Source organism: Protobothrops mucrosquamatus, unplaced genomic scaffold (assembly GCF_001527695.2).
Source record: "Protobothrops mucrosquamatus isolate PMUCROS unplaced genomic scaffold, P.Mucros_1.0 scaffold7663, whole genome shotgun sequence".
Taxonomy (NCBI): Eukaryota; Metazoa; Chordata; class Lepidosauria; order Squamata; family Viperidae; genus Protobothrops; species Protobothrops mucrosquamatus.
In genome coordinates this window covers 11,110-31,599 of record NW_015393462.1, presented here as the reverse complement: position 1 = coordinate 31,599, position 20,490 = coordinate 11,110, and the positions used below count along the sequence as shown (strand labels likewise).

Below are 20,490 nucleotides of genomic sequence, written 5' to 3'. Positions count from 1 at the left end.
TCAGCCGCGAATCCAGGAGGACCCCCAGATTGCGCACCCTCTCCGAGGGGGCCAGAATTTCGCCCCCTATAGTCAGCGATGGAGTCAGCTGACTATGCCGCGGTGCCGGCAGCCACAGCCACTCGGTCTTGGAAGGGTTGAGCCTGAGTCTGTTCCTCCCCATCCAGACCCTTACGGCCTCCAGGCAACGGGTCATCACATCAAGGGCATCGTTGGGGTGGCCTGGGGTATATAGAATCCTTTTATTTACTCTCAATTATTTTGCATGAAAGCATAAACATTCTTCCCCCTGCCCCCATCCCAATGTCTTAAAGCCTGTACTGGAATTACCACTGGAAGGCACTGAAATAAAAAGATAAGCCATATAACATCTTCATCTTTACTGCTGCAATTCATCTAAAACATTGAAATATTTTAAAGCCCAATTTCCATTTCTTAATTTCTTGTATGCTGGTACTGTATATAGTTTTTTGTATGAATAATACAAAATAATAGATAGATGAATAATATATAGGTATTATTGATATTTTAGTAATAGCAAATTGTAAATATTTTAAAAATATTTATATAATTGGAATCTCTAAGAATATGAAAATTTCCTTTTGGGAGAGTATGAAAAAGCATCAGATGTGATTGATGAAAATTAACTTATTGTCCTGGCACCTCTGCAAATTCCTTTAGTTCCTTCTTAGTGGCTAAGTAAGAATTGTTCAAGAAAGTCAAAATCTGAAAATAGATTTAAAAGCTATGTCTCCCCCCCCTCCTTTTCATCCCACAAATCTGATTACTGGATCTAAATGCTATTGCTAACACTTCTGTGGCTAGGTTGGATAATAAAGGTGATAAAGAGCAACACTGTTGGTGTCTCTTATATTTGTAATGGGATCTGAATCATAATTATTAAGTCTTATCTGAACTTCAGTTGGTCCATAAATATGTTCAATCATTTTATAAAAGCCAGCTACAAGTTTATGTTTAATTAATATATTTTAAAAATTGTATTTGCAGAGAATCAAAACCTTTAATATATCTAAATAACAAATAGCTAGGGAAGATTAATTTTACTACACTGCATAATGTTTAACAATTTCTTGATGGCGCAGATGTATTTCGACTTGAAATAAAACAAATTGATCCATAAGAATAATTTTACCTATAATCAGTTGGTAAGCTAACAGTTTAATGTACAGTTTACAGCCCAGGTTAAGAAGTGAAATAGGCCTATATGGTGCCAAATCCTGGAAATCTTTGCCCAACTTAAGGATCAAAATTATATTAGACTGTTTCCAAAACTCTAGTAAAGGATTCCCTTGGTGCAAAGTATTGCATAAAAATAAAAATTCAGGTATTAAAATCTCTTTAAATTCTTTATAAAATCTCCTTTCAATCCATCAGGGCCAGATGATTTTCCATTCTGAATAGTATTGAAAACTTCAGAGAATTCTGAAATAGAAAAAGGAGATTCCACAAATTGGATGTCTTCTGGAGCCAATTCTGAGAATGTTAATCTATTTCAATATTGATTTTTATTGATGACTGATTATTTAAGGAACTTGAGCAATACCTTTGGTTTTAACAAAGGTACATGGGAGGTCATCTCTAAAACAGAATATGAATCATTATCAGAGATGAAAACCATTGCTTATGATTAAAGGAGGCCAATTTCTTTCACTTCTCCCTCCACCTCTCCATATTTTTATGTCTATTTTTTATTTTTCTAAATTTTATATGTTTCATTATTTTTCAGTAATGATATTCGTTCTCATATTGCAAATATTTTAAAAATATTTGATTGGTCTGTCTAAGGCTATTCTATTGATAATCAACAGTGTAGCTTCAGAACAATGAATTGTTAAAACTGCCGAGCTGCTATACAAGCAAATCATTAAAAGAGACTGTACAGGTGGCACCCATTTGCAGTGCTTCTGTTCCAAATGAACAACAGTGGATAATGAGACTGTGAAACAAGTACTATAAACATGCACAAAAGCCCTTTCATCATTTTCCACATGCATAAATATACAAAAAGGAGGCAAAAAGCATGGAGAACAACGGTCGCTGTACATATTGTTTATTGGTCTGCAAAACACCTTATGAGCAGCTTCACAACTCTTACAAAATGCTCATAATAAATACACCTAAAATATACCAAAATGAAAGAAATGTATTTAGCTAAAGGTAAGGTAACAGGCAACTTGGTAAGTATGTTCCAATCACAAAAGTTACAAAGGAGGAGAAAAATGTATTGCATTCTTTGTATGAAAATCAAAATAGGATTAACAGACATTGTACTAATACCAGATTAGATTATGCAGTTTTACCAAATGAGCTTTGGAGTATTGTGCCAGACTAATAAAGTATTTGCATCTGTTCACTTTTCAAAAGCCAGATTTTTCTAGGAACTTTTCTAACAGATGACTTGGAAAATTCACCAGATCCTAAGACATTATAGATTGATAAAGATTTAATCTATTTCTTCTTATTTAGACTGAAAGATCTAGATCATTTAATACTGCACACACTGATGAAGATTTCTAGCAATCTTAATCTTAACATACTTATAAATATAGTAAATACAGTATTATAAACTTCTGCAACTTTTTATTATATTAACTTGTGGCTTTATTATAAAAGTCTTATTTAAAATGCAACATTACATGAGGAAGTTTGACAAAATTAAATATAATCTAAGCCTTAAAGCATAGAAGGGAGCCACCTGTTTTTTGTATTTAGGCAATAAAAACAAAGAAAAAGAAAAACTCATGATTTCAGCCCCATTTTTATACCCCATGCATAGAGGGGAGACAAAATCCTTTGGCAGGTAGCATTTTCAGCCATCCTCCAGAAACAAGAGGGAGCTGAAATCCAAACCCAGTGCATGGAAGATAACTCGTTCAGATCCATTTCTGCACCCCTACTAAAAGAATTCAGCTTCTAGCCCCCAGAGATAAGAAGGATTTTTTTGGGGAATCCAGCAAGAAAGAATGCAAATGGCAATCACATGATCGTGCAGCACTTAGCAACCAGCTGTGAGAACAAGCATCCATATCACAATCACGTGACCATGGGAGTTATTGATGCAACATTATGTGACAACCAGAAATAATTTACAGGCTCTAAAGCACCCTTTCTGAGGCCATTGTAATTCCAGATTATTGTTAAATGAACAGTCATATTATCAAGGACTACCTGTAGCGTGACGGTAAGAGATATGACTAGAGCACTTACTATGAACTTGCTTCTTGATTTCTTTTGAAGAATCAAGCCAATTCTAAAAACAGAAATGACACATAATGAGAAATAAAACATTTAATGTGTATTTTATAATGTAACTATTATTGATTCATTCAAAATCAGTATATAATATTCTGAGAATTTTTCATCTATCGGTTTCTAAACTGCCTCAACCACTGAAGAAAATTTGGGTTTACATGTTAGGATTTAAACTTCTACAGAAGTAATAAAATACAAAAACTGATAATAATAGATGGCCGCACATCCTAGAAATTCACCAACTTTAAACTATTGTTAACAAAAAGAAATAAACTGCCAGTGAGTAAATCAATGAACCACTTGTATCTGTATTGGAAGAGTCAGATATCCACGACTTTAAAAATCTCAACAGCACTGGGGTCACATGAAGCTCATTGTTTCACAAGACAATACAGCTACAGAGAATGTATGGAGTAGTCCCACAGCGAGAGAGGAGGCAAATAAATTTAACAAATAAAATAAATAAATATTGCCTAAGTCCCACAAGATCACAGTACTTTATAATTGGGATGTGAAATGTGCCAACCCTTAGAGATTTTATTGAACAGGGAGAGATGACAAGAGAAAGACTGCCATGTAGATAACCAAGTCCTAGGCCACTCAGTGCTCAATAAGAGAGAATATGCTGAACTGAATATGCTGAAACCAGCTAGTATCCTCTAAAGCTGGTAGAGTAGAAATGTTACATGGGAAAAAAGGCACAGCTGTTTGTGTAGCCACGTTCTAAACCAGTTGTGACATCTTGAGTGATCTTCAGGGGAAGCACCATGTAGAAGAGGGGTTTCAAACTCGCAATGTCACGTGACATGTTGCAACATATCACAACGTTTTCCCCATTGCCAGGGCTGGGGTGGGCGCGATTTTGGCATGACGCATCCGGCCCGTGGGCCGGCAGTTTGACACCCCTTGTGTAGAACATTACACAGGATTTGAGCGTGAAGTGATTAAGACAGGGGTGTCAAACTCAATTTCACTGAGGGCCGCATCAGCATTGCGGTTGCCCTTGGGGGGCTGGGTGGGTGTGGCCAGGGTGGGTGCAGCCTACTGGGTGGGCGTGGATGGAGTGGGTGTGGCCTACTGGGTGGGCAGGGCCAGCTCTACATTGTTTGCGTCAAGGGTGCCTGTGGGAGCTTGGGCAGGAGTGGGACAGATATGAGGGTCTCTGGCAGAAGGAGATGGGACCAGGGCAAGCGCCAAGGCATGGTCCATTTCTTCATTCCTCACAAATGGTGACACCTCCCCAGCATGCACCCAGGGGGAGGGGCCAACGCAGCAGGGGCTGGTTTCTTGCTGTTTCTGGATGGCCTTGTGGAGCTAAGACTGAATGCATTTCAGCATAGATGGCCACCACAAAATTGTACATTGGCTCCCAGCCAACCTGGGCCAGGGCCAAGGCAACGGGGGCCGTTCCCTCACTGTTTCAGGATGGCTTCACGGGCCACATGAAACCACTTCGCGGGCCGCATCTGGCCCCTGGACCTTGTGTTTGACATGTCTGGATTAAGGTATGAGTCACTGTGAGAATGGCCTGCCAAGGATGCAATTGTTGCACAAGATAAATTTGTTCAAAGGCCTTCCTGGCCATTACTGCCATTTGCTGTCTGAGCCAGGATCTGAGAATCCAGGAGGGCTCTCAAAGAGATCAGGATTTAAATTGAATTACATCATATTTTTTTTACTTTCTTTTGCTTTAATTTTTTCATTCATTAAAAAAATGTCAAATTTCCATATACTTCACTACCTATCAATGGTAGGCTCTGAGTATTCAAAATAGTTTTCTTTCATTCTGCAAAAGTAAAAGATTACTGTTTGCTATACAATTATAAAATGTTACTGAAACTCATAAGATAATATTCACACAACTGACTATATTGTTCAAATTCTCTCACTGTAATTTTTAAGAGAGGTGTATTTCTTTAAAATATGGTCTTAAATAAGTCATAGATCGATGAGGCAATTTTAACATTATGTGCGGGCAGAGGTACCGTATTTTCCGGCGTGTAAGACAACTGTGCGTATAAGACGACCCCCAACTTTTCCAGTTAAAATTATAGAGTTTGGGCTATATCAGGGGTAGGCAACCCAAAACACTCAAAGAGCCACTTGGACACGTTTCCCACCGAAAACAAAACACTGGGAGCTGCAAAACCCTTTTGATATCTAAAATGAAGATAAGACTGCATATATCCTTTTTTACCTTTATGATATACAGCATGTGTGTGTGTGTGTATATATATATATATTTGTGTGTGTATATATAAAATAAAGGTAAAAAAGGATATATGCAGTGTTATCTTCATTTTAGATGTCAAAAGGGTCTCTCTCTTTCCTCTCTCTTTCCTTTCTTTCCTCTAACTTTCTCTCTCTTTCCTCTCTCTTTCTCTTTCCTCTAACTTTCTCTCTCTCTTTCCTCTCTTTCTTTGTCTCTCTCTTTCCTCTTTCCTCTCTTTCTCTTTCCTCTCTTTCTCTTCTCTTTCCTTTCTCTCTTTCCTCTCTTTTCTCAATCTTTTTTCTCTTTCCTCATTTTCTCTTTCCTCTCCCCCTTCCTTTCTCTCTTTCCTCTCTTTCTCTCTCTCTTTCCTCTCCTTCTCTCCCTTTCCTCTCTTTTTCTCTTTCCTCTCCCCCCTCTCTTTCCTCTTTATCTCTTTCTCTTTCCTCTCTCTTTCCTCTTTCCTCTCTTCTCTTTCTCTCTCTTTCTCTTTCCTCTCTTTCTTTTCCTCTTTCTTTCCTCTCTCTTCTTTCTCTTTCTCTCTTCTCTTTCTCTTTCTCTTTCCTCTCTCTTTCTCTTTCTCTTCCTTTCTCTTTCCTCTAACTTTCTCTCTCTTTCCTCTCTTTCTCTCCTCTTTTCTTTCCCTCTTTCCTCTCTTTCTCTCCTCTTTTCTTTCCCTCTTTCCTCTCTTTCTCTCTTTCTCTTCTCTTTCTTTCCTCTTTCTCTTTCCTCTTTCTCTCTCTCTTCTCTTTCTCTTTCCTCTTTCTCTTCTCTTTATTTCCTCTTTCTCTCTTTCCCTCTCCCTCCAGGTTAGGAGAGAGAGAGAGAGAGAATGAAAGGCAGACGGCACCGAACGGGCAGGGAGGGGGAGCAGGACGGGAGGCAGCGGCTTCAGTGGCGGCGGCGGCGGCACGGCAGCAACCACTGCAGCATCGTCGGGAGTCCACGCCGCCCCCAGCCTGGCCGCCGCATCCTCAGCCGAATGGGAGGGAGGGGGAGCAGGACGGGAGGCAGCGGTTCCCGGCCGCCACCCCCATCGCATCCTCAGCTGAACAGGTGGGGAGGGGGAGCAGGACGGGAGGCAACAGGTCCCAGCCGCCACCCCCATCACGTCCTCAGCTGAACAGGTGGGGAGGGGGAGCAGGACGGGAGGCAGCGGCTCCTGGCCGCCGCCCCCATCGCATCCTCAGCTTATATAAAGGAATAAAATAGAATACCCAGATTTTCCAGCGTATAAGATGACCGGGCATATAAGACGACCCCCGACTTTTGAGAAGATTTTCAGGGTTTAGAAACTCGTCTTATACGCCGGAAAATACGGTATCTACAGGATCTAATACTTTCATCATTTTGACTTATTTTAAGATTTTCATGTTGATGAAAGCAGTGTTGTGCTGATGCTTTTTCATTTGTTCCCTCCCTCCAGTGGTGACTTAGAGCTGTACATCTCCACCCCGGACCACCCCAACGATGCCACGGAAGTGATGTCCCGGTGCTTGGAGGCCGTGCGAGTCTGGATGGGGAGGAACAGGCTTCGTCTCAACCCGTCCAAGACCGAGTGGCTGTGGTTTCCGGCGTCACGTCATAGCCAGTTGGTTCCATCTCTGGCTATCGGGGGCGAGTCATTAGCCCCCACGGAGAGGGCTCGCAACCTGGGCATCCTCCTGGATGCTCGGCTGTCTTTAGACGATCATGTGACGGCCGTGGCCAGGGGGCTTTTCATCAGGCTCACCTGATACGCCAGTTGCGCCCCTTTCTGGATCGGGACGCCCTACGCACAGTCACTCAAGCCCTCGTTGTTTCCCGCCTGGACTATTGCAATGCTCTCTACATGGGGCTCCCCTTGAGGTGCACCCGGAGGCTCCAGCTAGTTCAGAATGCAGCTGCGCAGGGGATTTTGGGGGCCTCTAGATGCTCCCATGTAACATCTCTCCTGCGCGAGCTGCACTGGCTGCCGGTGGCCTTCCGGGTGCGCTTCAAGGTGTTAGTAACAACTTTTAAAGCGCTCCATAGCAATGGACCTAGGTATTTGCAAGACCGCCTCCTACCAAACACCTCCCTTCGGCCAGTCCGCTCCCACAGAGAGGGCCAGCTGGCGACCCCCAGGGGGAGAGCCTTCTCTGTGGCAGCTCCTGCCCTCTGGAATGACCTACTCCCCGACCTACGTACAGTTGCGGACTTGCGCCTTTTTCGCCGAGCCCTGAAGGCCCATCTATTCCGTGCGTCCGGCCTGGCGGAGCTTGATTATGTTTCAGTGGGGGGTTTTTTACGGGTGTGTTTTTAGAACAGGCCCGTTATTTAATTCGATTTTAAAACAAACTATTTATTACCATGGTTTTTAGTATCGCCTGTTCACTGCCCTGAGTCCCGCAAGGGAGATAGGGCGGTATATAAATTTAATAATAAAAAAATAAATAAATAAAATATGAATAAGGAACAATTTTTATCTTGGATAAGTTGCTGAGCAGAAAGATGACTCTTGCCCTTTCTCTCAGGATAGGAGATGGACATCAAAGATAGAAAAGAGAGGATAACGTTGCAAACCAGATGGAAAACTCTGAGACTGATGTTCCCTGTGCCTATATTAACTGACAATGTAAAATTATTATCTATATATACTAGCAAACTATTTGCTTTTTTACTAAGACTATAAAATGAAAACGAGATATATCTCATATTTTTCTGTCTGCAGTTTTCTCTCTAGCTGAGGATTGCTAGTGAGCTAGCTATGTTTATTTACCAACACTTTCTCCTGCATAAATCACTGTCTTTTCATGAGCAAGTGAAAGGGCATAAAAAAGTTTTTTAAAAAGAAAAAAATACAAAGACCTCGAGTGTCTATAATTTTTTTTCAACGATATTAGATTTTATGGTCATAAAACATAATTTAATTGCTTCTTCAAATATGCAGATAACATGAGAGAATTTCCTTTTAGATTAGATTGCCCTCTACTGTCTTTCTCCTTATAAATTGTTTTTCTACAGATACTGCTTTTTCTGTGCTAGTTCATGAAAATAATAGTTCCAGACTTAGTCATATAAGCATACTGATGTTCAATATCTCTGTAAACATAGAACTCCAATTAAAATAATAATGAAATAAACTTAATCCTTTACAAAGCAGAAAATCTAGCTTTCACAATTAATTATTCATATATAGGATACTTTTTTTCTATGAAAAACCTTTGAAATGCAGGTTTTTCTTGGAAAACATGTATATCTTTTTATTGCCTTCTGCATACTAGTAAAATACTCATACTATCTACTTTCTAAGACTCTACGAGCTAAAAGCTAAGCTAGACTCTACAAACTAAAATGTCATTCCAGTTAATGTTATAGACTAGATAGTCACAGGGAGAATTCAACCTCTGGAAGATTTGAATCACTGTGTTGACAAAGTGCTGTGAAAAACTGTCAAAGCTGAGAAGTGGAAGATAACACTCTCCCAAACTGGGAGATGCCACCCTAAACAAGTCAATCGGTCAACAGCTCATCAATGCTTCTATTACTATCATAATGTAGATCTGACCCTGAGTTTGTAGCCATACTCAGTCAGATTTACTGTCACTTTGTCTCTTGAACTCCTTAATAAACCAAGGAGCCAATCAAAATGAATAAGAAAGAAAGGCTCCTTATAAAAATAACAGAATTTGACCAAACTGTTGAGATATTCCCTAAACGTCTTCAGAAATCTCTCTAGATCTATGTGCTTGAGGCAGTTTATTTGTTTTAGATTTGTGTTACATTTTAATTAATTGCTCTAACAATGATGATGGTATTTATTGCAAATATATTTTTAAAACAAAAGTAAAAATTAGAGTTCAAGTGCTTTCAGTCAGCATTCTCTATTTCAGCTGATCACATCCATACAGCATCTAGGCCAGGAGTCCCCAACTCCCGGGCCATGGACCAGTATTGGTCTGTGGCTGTTAGGAATCAGCTGCACAGCTGGAGGTGAATGGCGGGCAAGCGAGCGAAGCTTGATCTGTATTTGCAGCTGCAACTCAGCTCCATCTCAAATCATCAGGCATTAGATTCTCATAGAAGCGCGAACCCTACTGTAAACTGCACATGCAAGGTTTTAGGTTGTGTGTGCCTCCTCTCTCCCCTCCTCCCCATCCATGGAAAAATTGCTCAGTTCAAAGTATGACAACAAGAGATAGCATTATATTTACCCCTCTTCTGCTCACAAATCTGAGGGTCTGGACTTTAAAAGACTTAATGTTCAGTAACAAAATTCCATAAATTACAGAAGTTCCCAATCTTTTAGAAGTCATTTTTACACATTTAGTACATACCTTCTGATCTGTGTGGTCTTGGAACAACAAGCCAAAATAGTCCCTTTCTAGTAGGTTAAGATGCTCACATACTTTTTCAAACAACACCTGCCCTTTTGCTTTTTTCTAGGAAAAAATAGGGTAAATCAATGAAACATGTGTATAATACAATGCTACGTATATTTTATTTTAAAACACACCTATACCAAAGAAAACTACTCTGTATTTGTTATCATGGTTTCAATTTGTTATTTCAGAAAATAAATCAAAAGGGAGTAGATGCTTCATAGTCTATACCCAGCATATAGGAAAGCACTGATTAAAACCAATGGAGAGGAGATATTTATTTAGATAACTAAAATTTAAGTAGGAAAAATGAAAAATCAGCTGTAATTCTTAAAATCCTGAAATACTGGTGTGTATTTAGAAATCGTTAATGTCTTTTAAAACTTTTTTTTTAAAGGAATCAAATATATAGTTTGTTATCTGAGTACTTGCTAATTATCAAGTACAGATAGTCCTTGACTTACGACTATCACTTAGCAACAGTTCGAAGTTACAATGGGACACACAAAAGTGACTTACAATCCAGAGTTCTGAGTACCACACATTTCCACGGTCACAAGACTGCATTTCAGGAACTTGGCAACTGAACAAACAACCATTTGTGGTTGTTTGCAGTGTCCCGTGGTCATGTGAGCACACTTTATGACTTTTTGTCAAACAACCATCTTTAGTTCCAATTTTGGTAAACACATGCCATGGTTATTCACTTAACCAGTATCACAAAAAAAACTTGTAAAATTGGATTGGCCAGACTCCATTATTGTAAGTCAAAGATTAATACATTACATTTAATGGATAAGGAACTATATTGCTGTCAATAGTGTTTTGTAATTTTTGCATAATAAATCCCCCAAAACAAAAGAACAGTTAAATGCATCACACTATAACAAATACTTAAGAACCTACTTGGCCATTAATACAATTCAAAACTGTCTACAAAGCTGTCTACAAAATACATTTGACTATTAGATTGTTTACTAACCATAAAATCAAAATTCCAAAGTAAAGTTTTAATATACTTCTTTACAGCTTAAAAGATTTATCTCTGACATTTCTCCATATTTTGGTATAACAACTCATGGTTATCTCAGCACTAACTAAACTGCTCAACTGATTTCTGTTATATTTTGCCTAGTACTTAGTAAGGCTTTCACACAAAAATGAAACTAAGGAGTTTTGCTACATACTCAGGCTTGAATTATCTGATATCTTGGTAGCTAGCAAAAGCCTCATTATTTTTGCTCTTTGATTTAAACATCTAATGATTTTGATTTAAACATTTAAAACAACTGTTAGCCATCAATGTACTATTGTCTAATGTTAGATTTGTAATGAAGTGATTTATAGAATCTTATTTCAGTTCATTAGTTTTCTTTTTCTTTCTGCATTAAATATAACCTTCAGATGCACTCTCAACCATAACCATATAGCCCCAATAAAACTTGAATGAATTAGAAGATAATAAAAGTTACTAGAATGATTCAGAGAGGCTAAGTGAAACATGAAAGAACCAACATTTTTCAAGTCACTTTAACAAAAGAGACACTCCCCCAACTACATAAAAATAAAAAGAATAACTAGTTTAACAACATTTTAAAGAATATAGGGCATAAGATTCTGACAGAAGAAATCTATCAGAAATAACTGCTTTTGTGATCATATGATTTTTCATATTTCCATATGACATGGAATGTCAGAGAAAATTGTATTACTGTTTTAAATACTTTGGGGCAGCAAAAGGTACACAACAGGCAAACAGATAACATTTCAAAAGCTTTGTTCTTAGGTTTTTCTTTCTTCTGGATCAAATACTGAATATAATTTTATTAATAGTAAATTAATAATTAGTACTGTTAAATAGTAATAGCTTTATTAATTATTGATACTAATGAAATGCAGCACGATATATAACACTGGGTGTAAACAATCAAAAGGGAAAATTTGGGGCATTCAAAGTACTGTAGTTTGATTTGAATTAATAAATGAGACCAGACAAGTCGCCTCTCTGGTTTTTCCAGATTTGTTGAAACATTGAAATAGTGTCTGCTACTGGAAGAAATCAAGAGGTGCAGTATGGTGCCTTTCATTTTCAAACAAGTCCTACATCCCAATTTGGCTATTTATGGCATTTTAAAAGCAACTATAATGTGACATTTTTGAGACCTGGCAACCGAAAGGCATTTTTGCAATTGCTTATCACGCAGATTTCGGTAGACGCCACTGCAATTCCAGAGAAGTCCCTCCAAGTGCCTATGTGTAGGCTCTTGCAACACTAAAGTTATTGTGCCTGACAGTCAGAGACAGAAAGCTCTAAACTGAACAAATTATCTATGCTGTTGAGCTATGTGCCACACAGTAGTTGTGAGAAACAGTGTACAAATACAAAGGACAAGGGAGAAAAGGTATGCAATAAAATTACCAAGCTCAATAAAAGCATTGTCTGTTGTCCAAAAGAAATCAAAGCACATTCATGCTGAACTGAACTGCTCAATTTATATTCAGCATTTACAATTTTAACTGGATCATTCAGTATTACATCCCATCAGCTGAAACATAAGGAATAATGCAAATAACCCCTGAAACACAAAACTATTTCTAATAATATACCCAGGTACAATTTGGGGGGAAATGGTTTTTTTAACTTGTATTCATTGCTCAAGAGATTTTACCGAGTTTTGCTGGTCACCTTACATTTCAATTTATCATTTAAACAGGACTTTAAAATTTAAACAAAAAATAAATCCAAAATATTTAGGTAACCTGGTTTAAATTGGATTAAACATGTGGAAAGTTCCAGTTTAGACTTGTTTTTTAAAAAGGACATCTATCTGCCAAACATATTAAATTGAGACTTGAAAAAGGGGATAGAAAGGAGTGAAATATAATTGGCTATGAAGTTAGGTATCACAGAATCACATAATCCATGTACTGTTATTACTATTATGCTTCCTACTTAATTCACAACTACTAACTCTTCAATGTCCAGAAGATAATCATAGTGTATATAACCAGTTAAATCTTGTACTGTATTTTTATTTTGTGACTGTGGTGCTACATTTTTGGTTCCCAAATAATAATGTTTAAGATTCTAGTATGTAAAAATCCTGGATATTTTCCATTTCAATATAAATACTATTTTGTCAAATGACTCTCAGCACTTATAAAATCTAATTTAACAACCTTAGCTTATGTTTCAAAAACATCATTTTACTTGGCAGGTTACCATTCAAAAACTCCCTTCTCTGAGCAAAAATTCTGCAACATACATGCATTAAATTACCATTATAATCTTGGATAGTATTTAATTACCGGTAATAGTATTTTGTTGAAGGCACAAATAAAAAAAAATACTTTTGTTGAAAATTTTATTAGGAATGTACTGAGAAAATATTGATATTAAATCTATCATATATCATTTAAAAACTGATTTATAAGAAAAGATTTAAATAAAACAAATTCTCTTTAATCAGAGCAATGAGCCATTAAAACTAGTATCATGGACTAGCAAAATGGCAATGTTTAGTAGAAAACTGGCATGAACTAAATTCTAAGCTTCTCAGTTGTATTTTGTATTAAAAGATAGATGTGAAACTGTCAGAACAGATGTTATATATAGCTTCAGTCTATTTCAAGTTCAAAATAAAAATAAAACAAGTATGTTATTTCATTTTATGTTATTATAGCTATGTCTCCAAATTTAACACTATATTCATCATTACCAAATCTTTTTATAGAAAGTGCGCAGAGTTTGAAACAAGAAAAATACTTGGAATAATTTAAACAGAGTTTATAAGTTTTAAACTATAAATAAAACATTTTATTTTAGCATTTTGCCAGAACATAATGAGATTGACTTAAGAATATTTGTTTAAAAACATGCTTGATATAGCTTATTATAGCCAGGAAATCACTGGCAAATTGTAAGACATATGGTACTTGAGCATTTAATTTTTTATAAGATAGCAAGTGCACTTTTGCACTTCAATCAAGCAAACTACAAAATCCTTGAAACAGTTATGTCATGCTCAATACACTTCAGTTGTTCAGACGTGCATAAAATATAGCCATTCAGTCATATTTAAATGTCCTTGTCATAACATTTTAATTAGAACAGAATGCTCTGTGTAGAACACTCTAATGAAAACTGTATTTGCTTTGGAAAGAAATTTTACAATAAGTCAGCTGCCTAGATGTCATTATGGCATTCTTTAGACTTGATAGTTATATGACTGAGTGCATAAAATGAACTATGATAAAACTTGTACATAATCTCAAACATATATTTAGATATTTTAATTCAATGAACAAGTGCAATTACTGGATTTAGTATTTTCTACTTATTAACAAATACTATACACTATGTTCTACTAAACTGCAAATAACCAAGAATATAGGGCAATGAAAATATTAAACATTCCCTTAACATTTATTCCTCTTCCATAAGACTGAAGGCAATTCATCTATAAGAAGGAAAAGGGGGCAGAGAGGAAGCTGGCAATAGTTTGAAACGTATATTTGTGAAGCTAGCAGCATTCTTGTATTTATATATTCATATAATATATATATAGATATATCATATATTTGACTTGTTGCAACTCTTCTTTTTTAAAATTCAAATATTTAATAGCATCAGAGATAGAATAAGTTCCTTAATTTGGACAAACACACTTACAACATTTTTATAAAAGGAAAGTGATAGAGATAAACCCAATAGGTTACATAGACTCCTCATACAAGTCATAAATGTCAAGTATCAACGTTAATATTTGAATTAACAAAACAGTGTGGTAGTGAATAGATATGCCACAAAATGTACAACTGGAAGCACTTAGGTTTTTAAATAAATAAATTGATGCATCATGTATTTCAATCAATGACTAAAACAAATAATACAAAAGTACCTTTTCCCACTTCATTCAACTGTACATAGAATACCAGATAAACACCACAGTGTAGTATTCCTGTTGATTACTAGATCCTCAGTAATTTTCTGACTATTTAGGGAGCAAAGAGCCGTGGTGGCGCAGTGGTTAGAATGTAGTACTACAGGCTAATTCACTGCTCACTCCAGGAGTTTGATTCTGACCAGCTCAAGGTTGACTTCCATCTTTCTGAGGTCAGTAAAATGAGGACCCAGATTGTTGGAGGCAATATGATGACTCTGTAAACCACTTGGAGAGGACTATAAAGCACTGTAAAGTGGTATATAAGTCTGCTATTACTATCAAGGAAAGCTGCCTTGATATCAAATATATCCAATGAGCAAGAATGGATTATTAAATTAATGTAATCTTGTCTTCCTGACTGAAGATGGCCCAAACTACAGCTGCTGCAAGTTTAAAAAACCCACAGTAAATGGTCCGCAAGGTTTAGAATCTAGACTTATAGAACTGACACTAATCTCTATGAATAATTTTTTAAAAATCTGCCCTCTTCTATAATAATTGTTCACATACCCAATGCCATCAGGAATTGTGATCCATGTTAGAATTTCTGCAATTCTAACATGCAAGGAAAAGAAAAATATATTGCTGTGAAATAGTCTTTGGTAAGGCTTCCTTGTGAATTTCAGAAGGCTGGTAAAAATGTTCCTCTATAGAAAATAAAAAACTATTATACTATATAAAAATGTACTGCTGAAATAAAATTCATTATAAACCTTTATTCTGATTTTAAATAAATTAATAAATTCTGGTACCTAGTTTTAAAAAGCTGTTTTATACATTACATATGAGCATCTTCTGCAAAAACGCATGTCAAACTCAAATGAAAGAACTGATTATTAATCAGTTGTACAATATAATAACCATTTGAATTTCAAAGGTAATTGCTAATCTTCTCCAAAAGTATATGGTTTAACATTTAAAACAGGTTCAGTGCCAAAGAAATTGAAGGTAGCTAGTGCAGTACCAGTTTTTAAAGAGAGCTAGCAAGATCTGGAAAGGGAATTATAGCCCTGCCACTTTAACATCTGCTTTATGCCACTTGACAGAAGTGGTAATCAAAGAAAAAATAAATAGGTTCATAGAAGAACAAGCTTTGTTGAAGAAAAACCAGCATAAGCAAATCCTAATTCGCCAACCTTTCAGAGTTTTCTAAGAGTAACAATAGGACCAGGATGGAGGTAATCCTGCTGTTACTATATACTTGGATTTTCAAAACGTCTTTAACAAAGTTATTCATCAGTGGTTCTGAAACTTAGTGGTCATAGGATAAGAAAAAATGCTTTTTATGGATTGCTAATTGGATAAAAATACAAAAGAATAACTAAATGGGTAACTTTTTAATAGGACACAAGAAGTTTCTTGGAGCCAGTACTTTTTAAGATGTTGGCTTATGAATGAATGATAAATGGGATATTTATTATGGGTTAAATGATACTGACTTCTGGATAATATTAAGCAGCCTGGGGTCATAAGAACCAAGTGACTGAAGAAAATCCAAAAGGATATTTTTTTTAATTTGGTAAATGTTTACCAAATGACAAATACAGTTTAAGTAAACAAAGTGATGCACACTAGGGTAAAAACTCTAAATTCATACATGAAGACTGAATTGATTGTAAGTAACCAGAAAAAATGCTTTTGGCGTCATAGTGAATGGCTAAATTAATATTGTTGACAACTATTAAAAAGAAAAATTCCATGCTATGGATCATTAAACACAGAAAATTAAAACTGAAATTATTTTATATAAATATACTGTATACTTATATTTTATATAAATTGACTTTGCATTGGGATGCTGTATATTCTTAACATAACACATGTTTTAGTCCTCATTTCTATAAAAATATTGCACTTACTTCCTCTTAAAGAAAAAAATAAAGCTCACTAGCTTACCTCAAGGTCACAACTGTATTCCGTGCCATCCAAAAGCACAACTTTAGCCTGTACTATTCTGATCTTCTTAGGAGTTTTCTGAAGCACTCTTTCTACTTTGACTTCACTTGTTTGAACCTCTTTTGTCTCTCTTTTCGGATCTTCAGTGTCTTGCTTGTTTTCAGTAACTTCAGAAACAATTTCTTTGTCTTCTTTATCGGACTGCACAAGGAAATGTGTATTACCATACAGTAATATTATAGTTTCAGAATTGTAAATATAATCAAATGCAGTTTGATTTAATCAAATGCAAATGCAGTATATATTTCAAATTACAATAGCAGATAATCATTATGTAAGATTAGAATAGAATCAGGACAAATATTCCAAAATTCTATTGCATGAAAATAGCGGAGACTGGCCACAAAGAACCTAAAAATATCATGACAAAATGATGCCTCGACATCTTTCTAGAGCTCACTTAGGTCTAGATATGAAGTGCAAATGTGTCTCATCAGTGCACATACAGTTCAGATTGAGAGCTGTGAAACAGCTTCCACTGAAAACAGGGCTACTGTGGCTTGAGAGAAGCAGGTGAGTTTTCATGTTCATGTACTGGCTAAAATCAATTTTTTATTCATCAGCCTCGCTCTTTCTTTAACAATGATTTACAATCAACTTAGAAAAAAACTCATAACAAAGAAACCATATGACACTATTTTTTAATCTATGCTGTATAAGATCTGTGGAGCTGTTATATAACTATAACCTAGACATGGAACTGCAAGTCAACCGAGCAACTGTCTCTTTAGACTACCAATCTTAGAGAACAAATCTCTAGGACACTTAGTTAGCCTGTTATTTTGAGACCTTGGCTTACCCAACTATTAAAAAAAGAATTATTTCTTTTGTTGGAGGGCAAACAGAAGCAAAGGAAGTACAAGTGGAAGCACACTTAAGTTTGTTCATTTGGAAATAATATCTAGTTACAAGTCTAGTTTCATTTTGTCTTTCTTCATCAATTCTACATCTTTGCCAGAATCTGAATCACTGAATAATCTATACAAACAAGTAAACATATTTCATTCTTTAAGAATAAAAACTATCTATCCAGCTAGCCTATTCTGCTTCAAGCAGCAGCTACCTGCAGGCTTCTTAGTAGTCACAAATAGGGTATGAATTCAAAAGACTTTACAATAAAAGGAGCCACGAATGCTGCTACCTATCATACATATTGCAGCATCTAAGCAAGTTGCTTAACATCTATTTTCATATGTTTGAAAAACAAATTATATAAATTTGAGCTGGGCAAAATTGGTGATGGAGGGGGAGGACCTGAGCAAAAAGAATTACAATGGAGAAAAAGCAAGGATGATGCAACCTGAATATGTTTTTCATTGTTGTAATTGGCTTACAGATTAAAGTGCACCAGGTTGTGGAAAACTGAATCATATTAATACATTACAATGAGAAAGAAACTGATTGGGGGTAACTACAACTCCAAATCCTTATTTTCCTGTTTTATAATGCTGATTATAGAAACCAGAACTAAGCAGCTAAAAAGAGACTTTTTTGAAAATTTTCATAGTTAAATATATTTGAAAAATTTAATGACATCATCGGGTTTGAAATAAAAAAATGTACCAAAGATACAATGTTTGAAAAAAAAGTGTTTTACTTACCTACCCAAATCCTGGAGAAAATTTATCTACATGGTCTCTAAAAGTGACACCAATTTGATGGCAAATACAGGTAGTTTTTGTGCCACAACTGGAATCTTGATCATTGAAAAAAGCAGTCATTAAGCAAGATGTCACATGACTACTTCACTCAGTGGCCAAAATCTCAGCATATTCAGTTGCAGTTACAAATCAATCTTGTGGATTTTTAAGCAGAAAAACTCTCAGATAAGAAGCATGAAGTGCCTCTCATTTTGGGGGAATGGCTAAAAAGGTCCATCCTGAAATCCAAGGAGGATTTTGACACAGAACATCTGCAGCATGCGGCATTTTTAGCCAGCTGCAGAAACAAGAGGGAGTCCTTTTGTCTCGACACTGGCTGAAAAAGATCTGTCCTGAAGTCCAAGCAGAATTTTTGCACACCTTGTACTGCAAACACTCCGTGCCAAAATCCTTGGATTTCAGAACAGACCTTTTTCAGACAGCCTTCAGAAACCAATGGAGACCTGTCATCAACCTACCCAACAACCCACATTACACAGTATTATTTGTCTTACTGTTTTTTATTTAAAGGTAAAGGTTTCCCCTGTCCAGTCGTGTCTGACTCTAGGGGGCAGTGCTCATCTCTGTTTCCTAGCCAAGGAAGCCAGTGTTGTCTGAAGACATTTCCGGGGTAATGTGGCCCACATGACTATATGCCAAGACAAACACACAGTATGATTCATTGCAAAATCAAAGTACACCCCAGAATGAATGGCGTTAATTCATATTAACAAAAGAAAATGTAACATACAGTCGTCCAGAATGTATGGACACAGGGACTAAAATTCACATTAAATTATAATTTGAAAGAAAACTTTTACAAAATGATGTATCGTTGGTACTTGACCCTCGATAGACTAGCAAAAATATATAAAGGGATTTCCAATAAGTGCTGGAGATGTAATCAAAATCCAGGTTAATTTTATCATATGTGGCAGTCTTGCAAATACGTGAAAACATACTGGATAAACATAACAATGACAATGCAAAAAATATTTAAGATACAAATATTAATGAAACCTGAAGCTTTACTTTTAGGTATAATGGACAAGCCAATTGAAAAACAATTTGGGGTGCTATTCCTTCACATGGTGACGGCTGTGAAGATTGTACTTGCCAAATACTGAAAAGAAAAAGAGATGCCAACTGTTGAAGAATGGATTTTGAAATTGACTGAACTAGCATAAATGGGAAATTAACTGATTTGATTAGAGTTAATGGAGGAGAAACCATTTGTAGACTTTCTACACCCTAAATATAACAAATGATTAACAGAGGGATTTGAAGATTAGTGCAATGTTTAGCTCAACCTGTTGACTTTTTCCTTTATATATATGTAGGTAGGTAAGTAGTAAAAGGGGAGGAGAATTTACTACTTTTTCTTTTCTTTCAGTACACAGCCAGGGTGGATCCTACATATTAAATTTAATTGATCACTTTTTTCTTTCTTGTACACTATTTTTTTTCTTTTCTATTGTTGTTAGGATTGAATATATGCTTTTGTTTTGTTTGTATTTTATTCTCTATGATAAAACAATAAACAATAATATATAAAAAAGAAAATGTAACGTAACAAAAGCCACAACAATGCTGAAGCCATTAAAGTGTGCTTCCTAAAGTTTGTTTTTTTCTTTCTAGGATGTACCTGTAACTCAACATGTTTTTCTTCTTTATCACCACCCACTTCAGCTTGTTGAAGATTCTCAGAAATGTCCGATAATTTTCCTTTAGATCGAGCTTCTTCTTCTGAAAGATGACATTCTCCTTCCTCCACTGCTGTTTCTTCTTCTGATGCTAGATGCTCTCTTTTCTTAGTTTCATCTTTGGGTTCTGATACGCTGTATGATTTTTGTTTCTTAAGCCAGGGGGGGATAAAACGAGAAATGCCCTTTCCACCTGAGCTTTTAGGGCTTTTTTGGGTAGCTGTAGTTGGAAGGACAGGAGAACCTTCTTCTATTTGTTTCTGATCTTCTTGACTCTCTGGTGCATCCCCAGCATTTTCACTTACTGTGTTAGTCCTCAGCTTCTCTGATTCTTTTACTTCAGTATCTGACCCACCTTCAGTCGTCATAATCACTGGTTGCCCTAAAAATACAATATAATTTTTTTTAATAGATGACATT

At 36.2% G+C, this 20,490-nt stretch overlaps 1 protein-coding gene across 1 annotated transcript in view; it reads right to left on the bottom strand.

The window, feature by feature from the left end:
* Positions 1-20,438, bottom strand: part of LOC107300620 (band 4.1-like protein 2) — a gene marked incomplete at its 3' end in the record, with an annotated part of 22,503 nt that extends 2,065 nt beyond the window's left edge. The window contains exons 1-4 of the mRNA XM_015829930.1: positions 20,013-20,438; positions 16,668-16,868; positions 9,781-9,885; positions 3,229-3,271 (exon numbers count right to left, since the gene is read on the bottom strand). Coding sequence (XP_015685416.1) covers positions 3,229-3,271; positions 9,781-9,885; positions 16,668-16,868; positions 20,013-20,438 — 775 coding nt within the window. The remainder of the gene's footprint in view (positions 1-3,228; positions 3,272-9,780; positions 9,886-16,667; positions 16,869-20,012) is intronic.
* Positions 20,439-20,490: the final 52 nt, after the last annotated feature.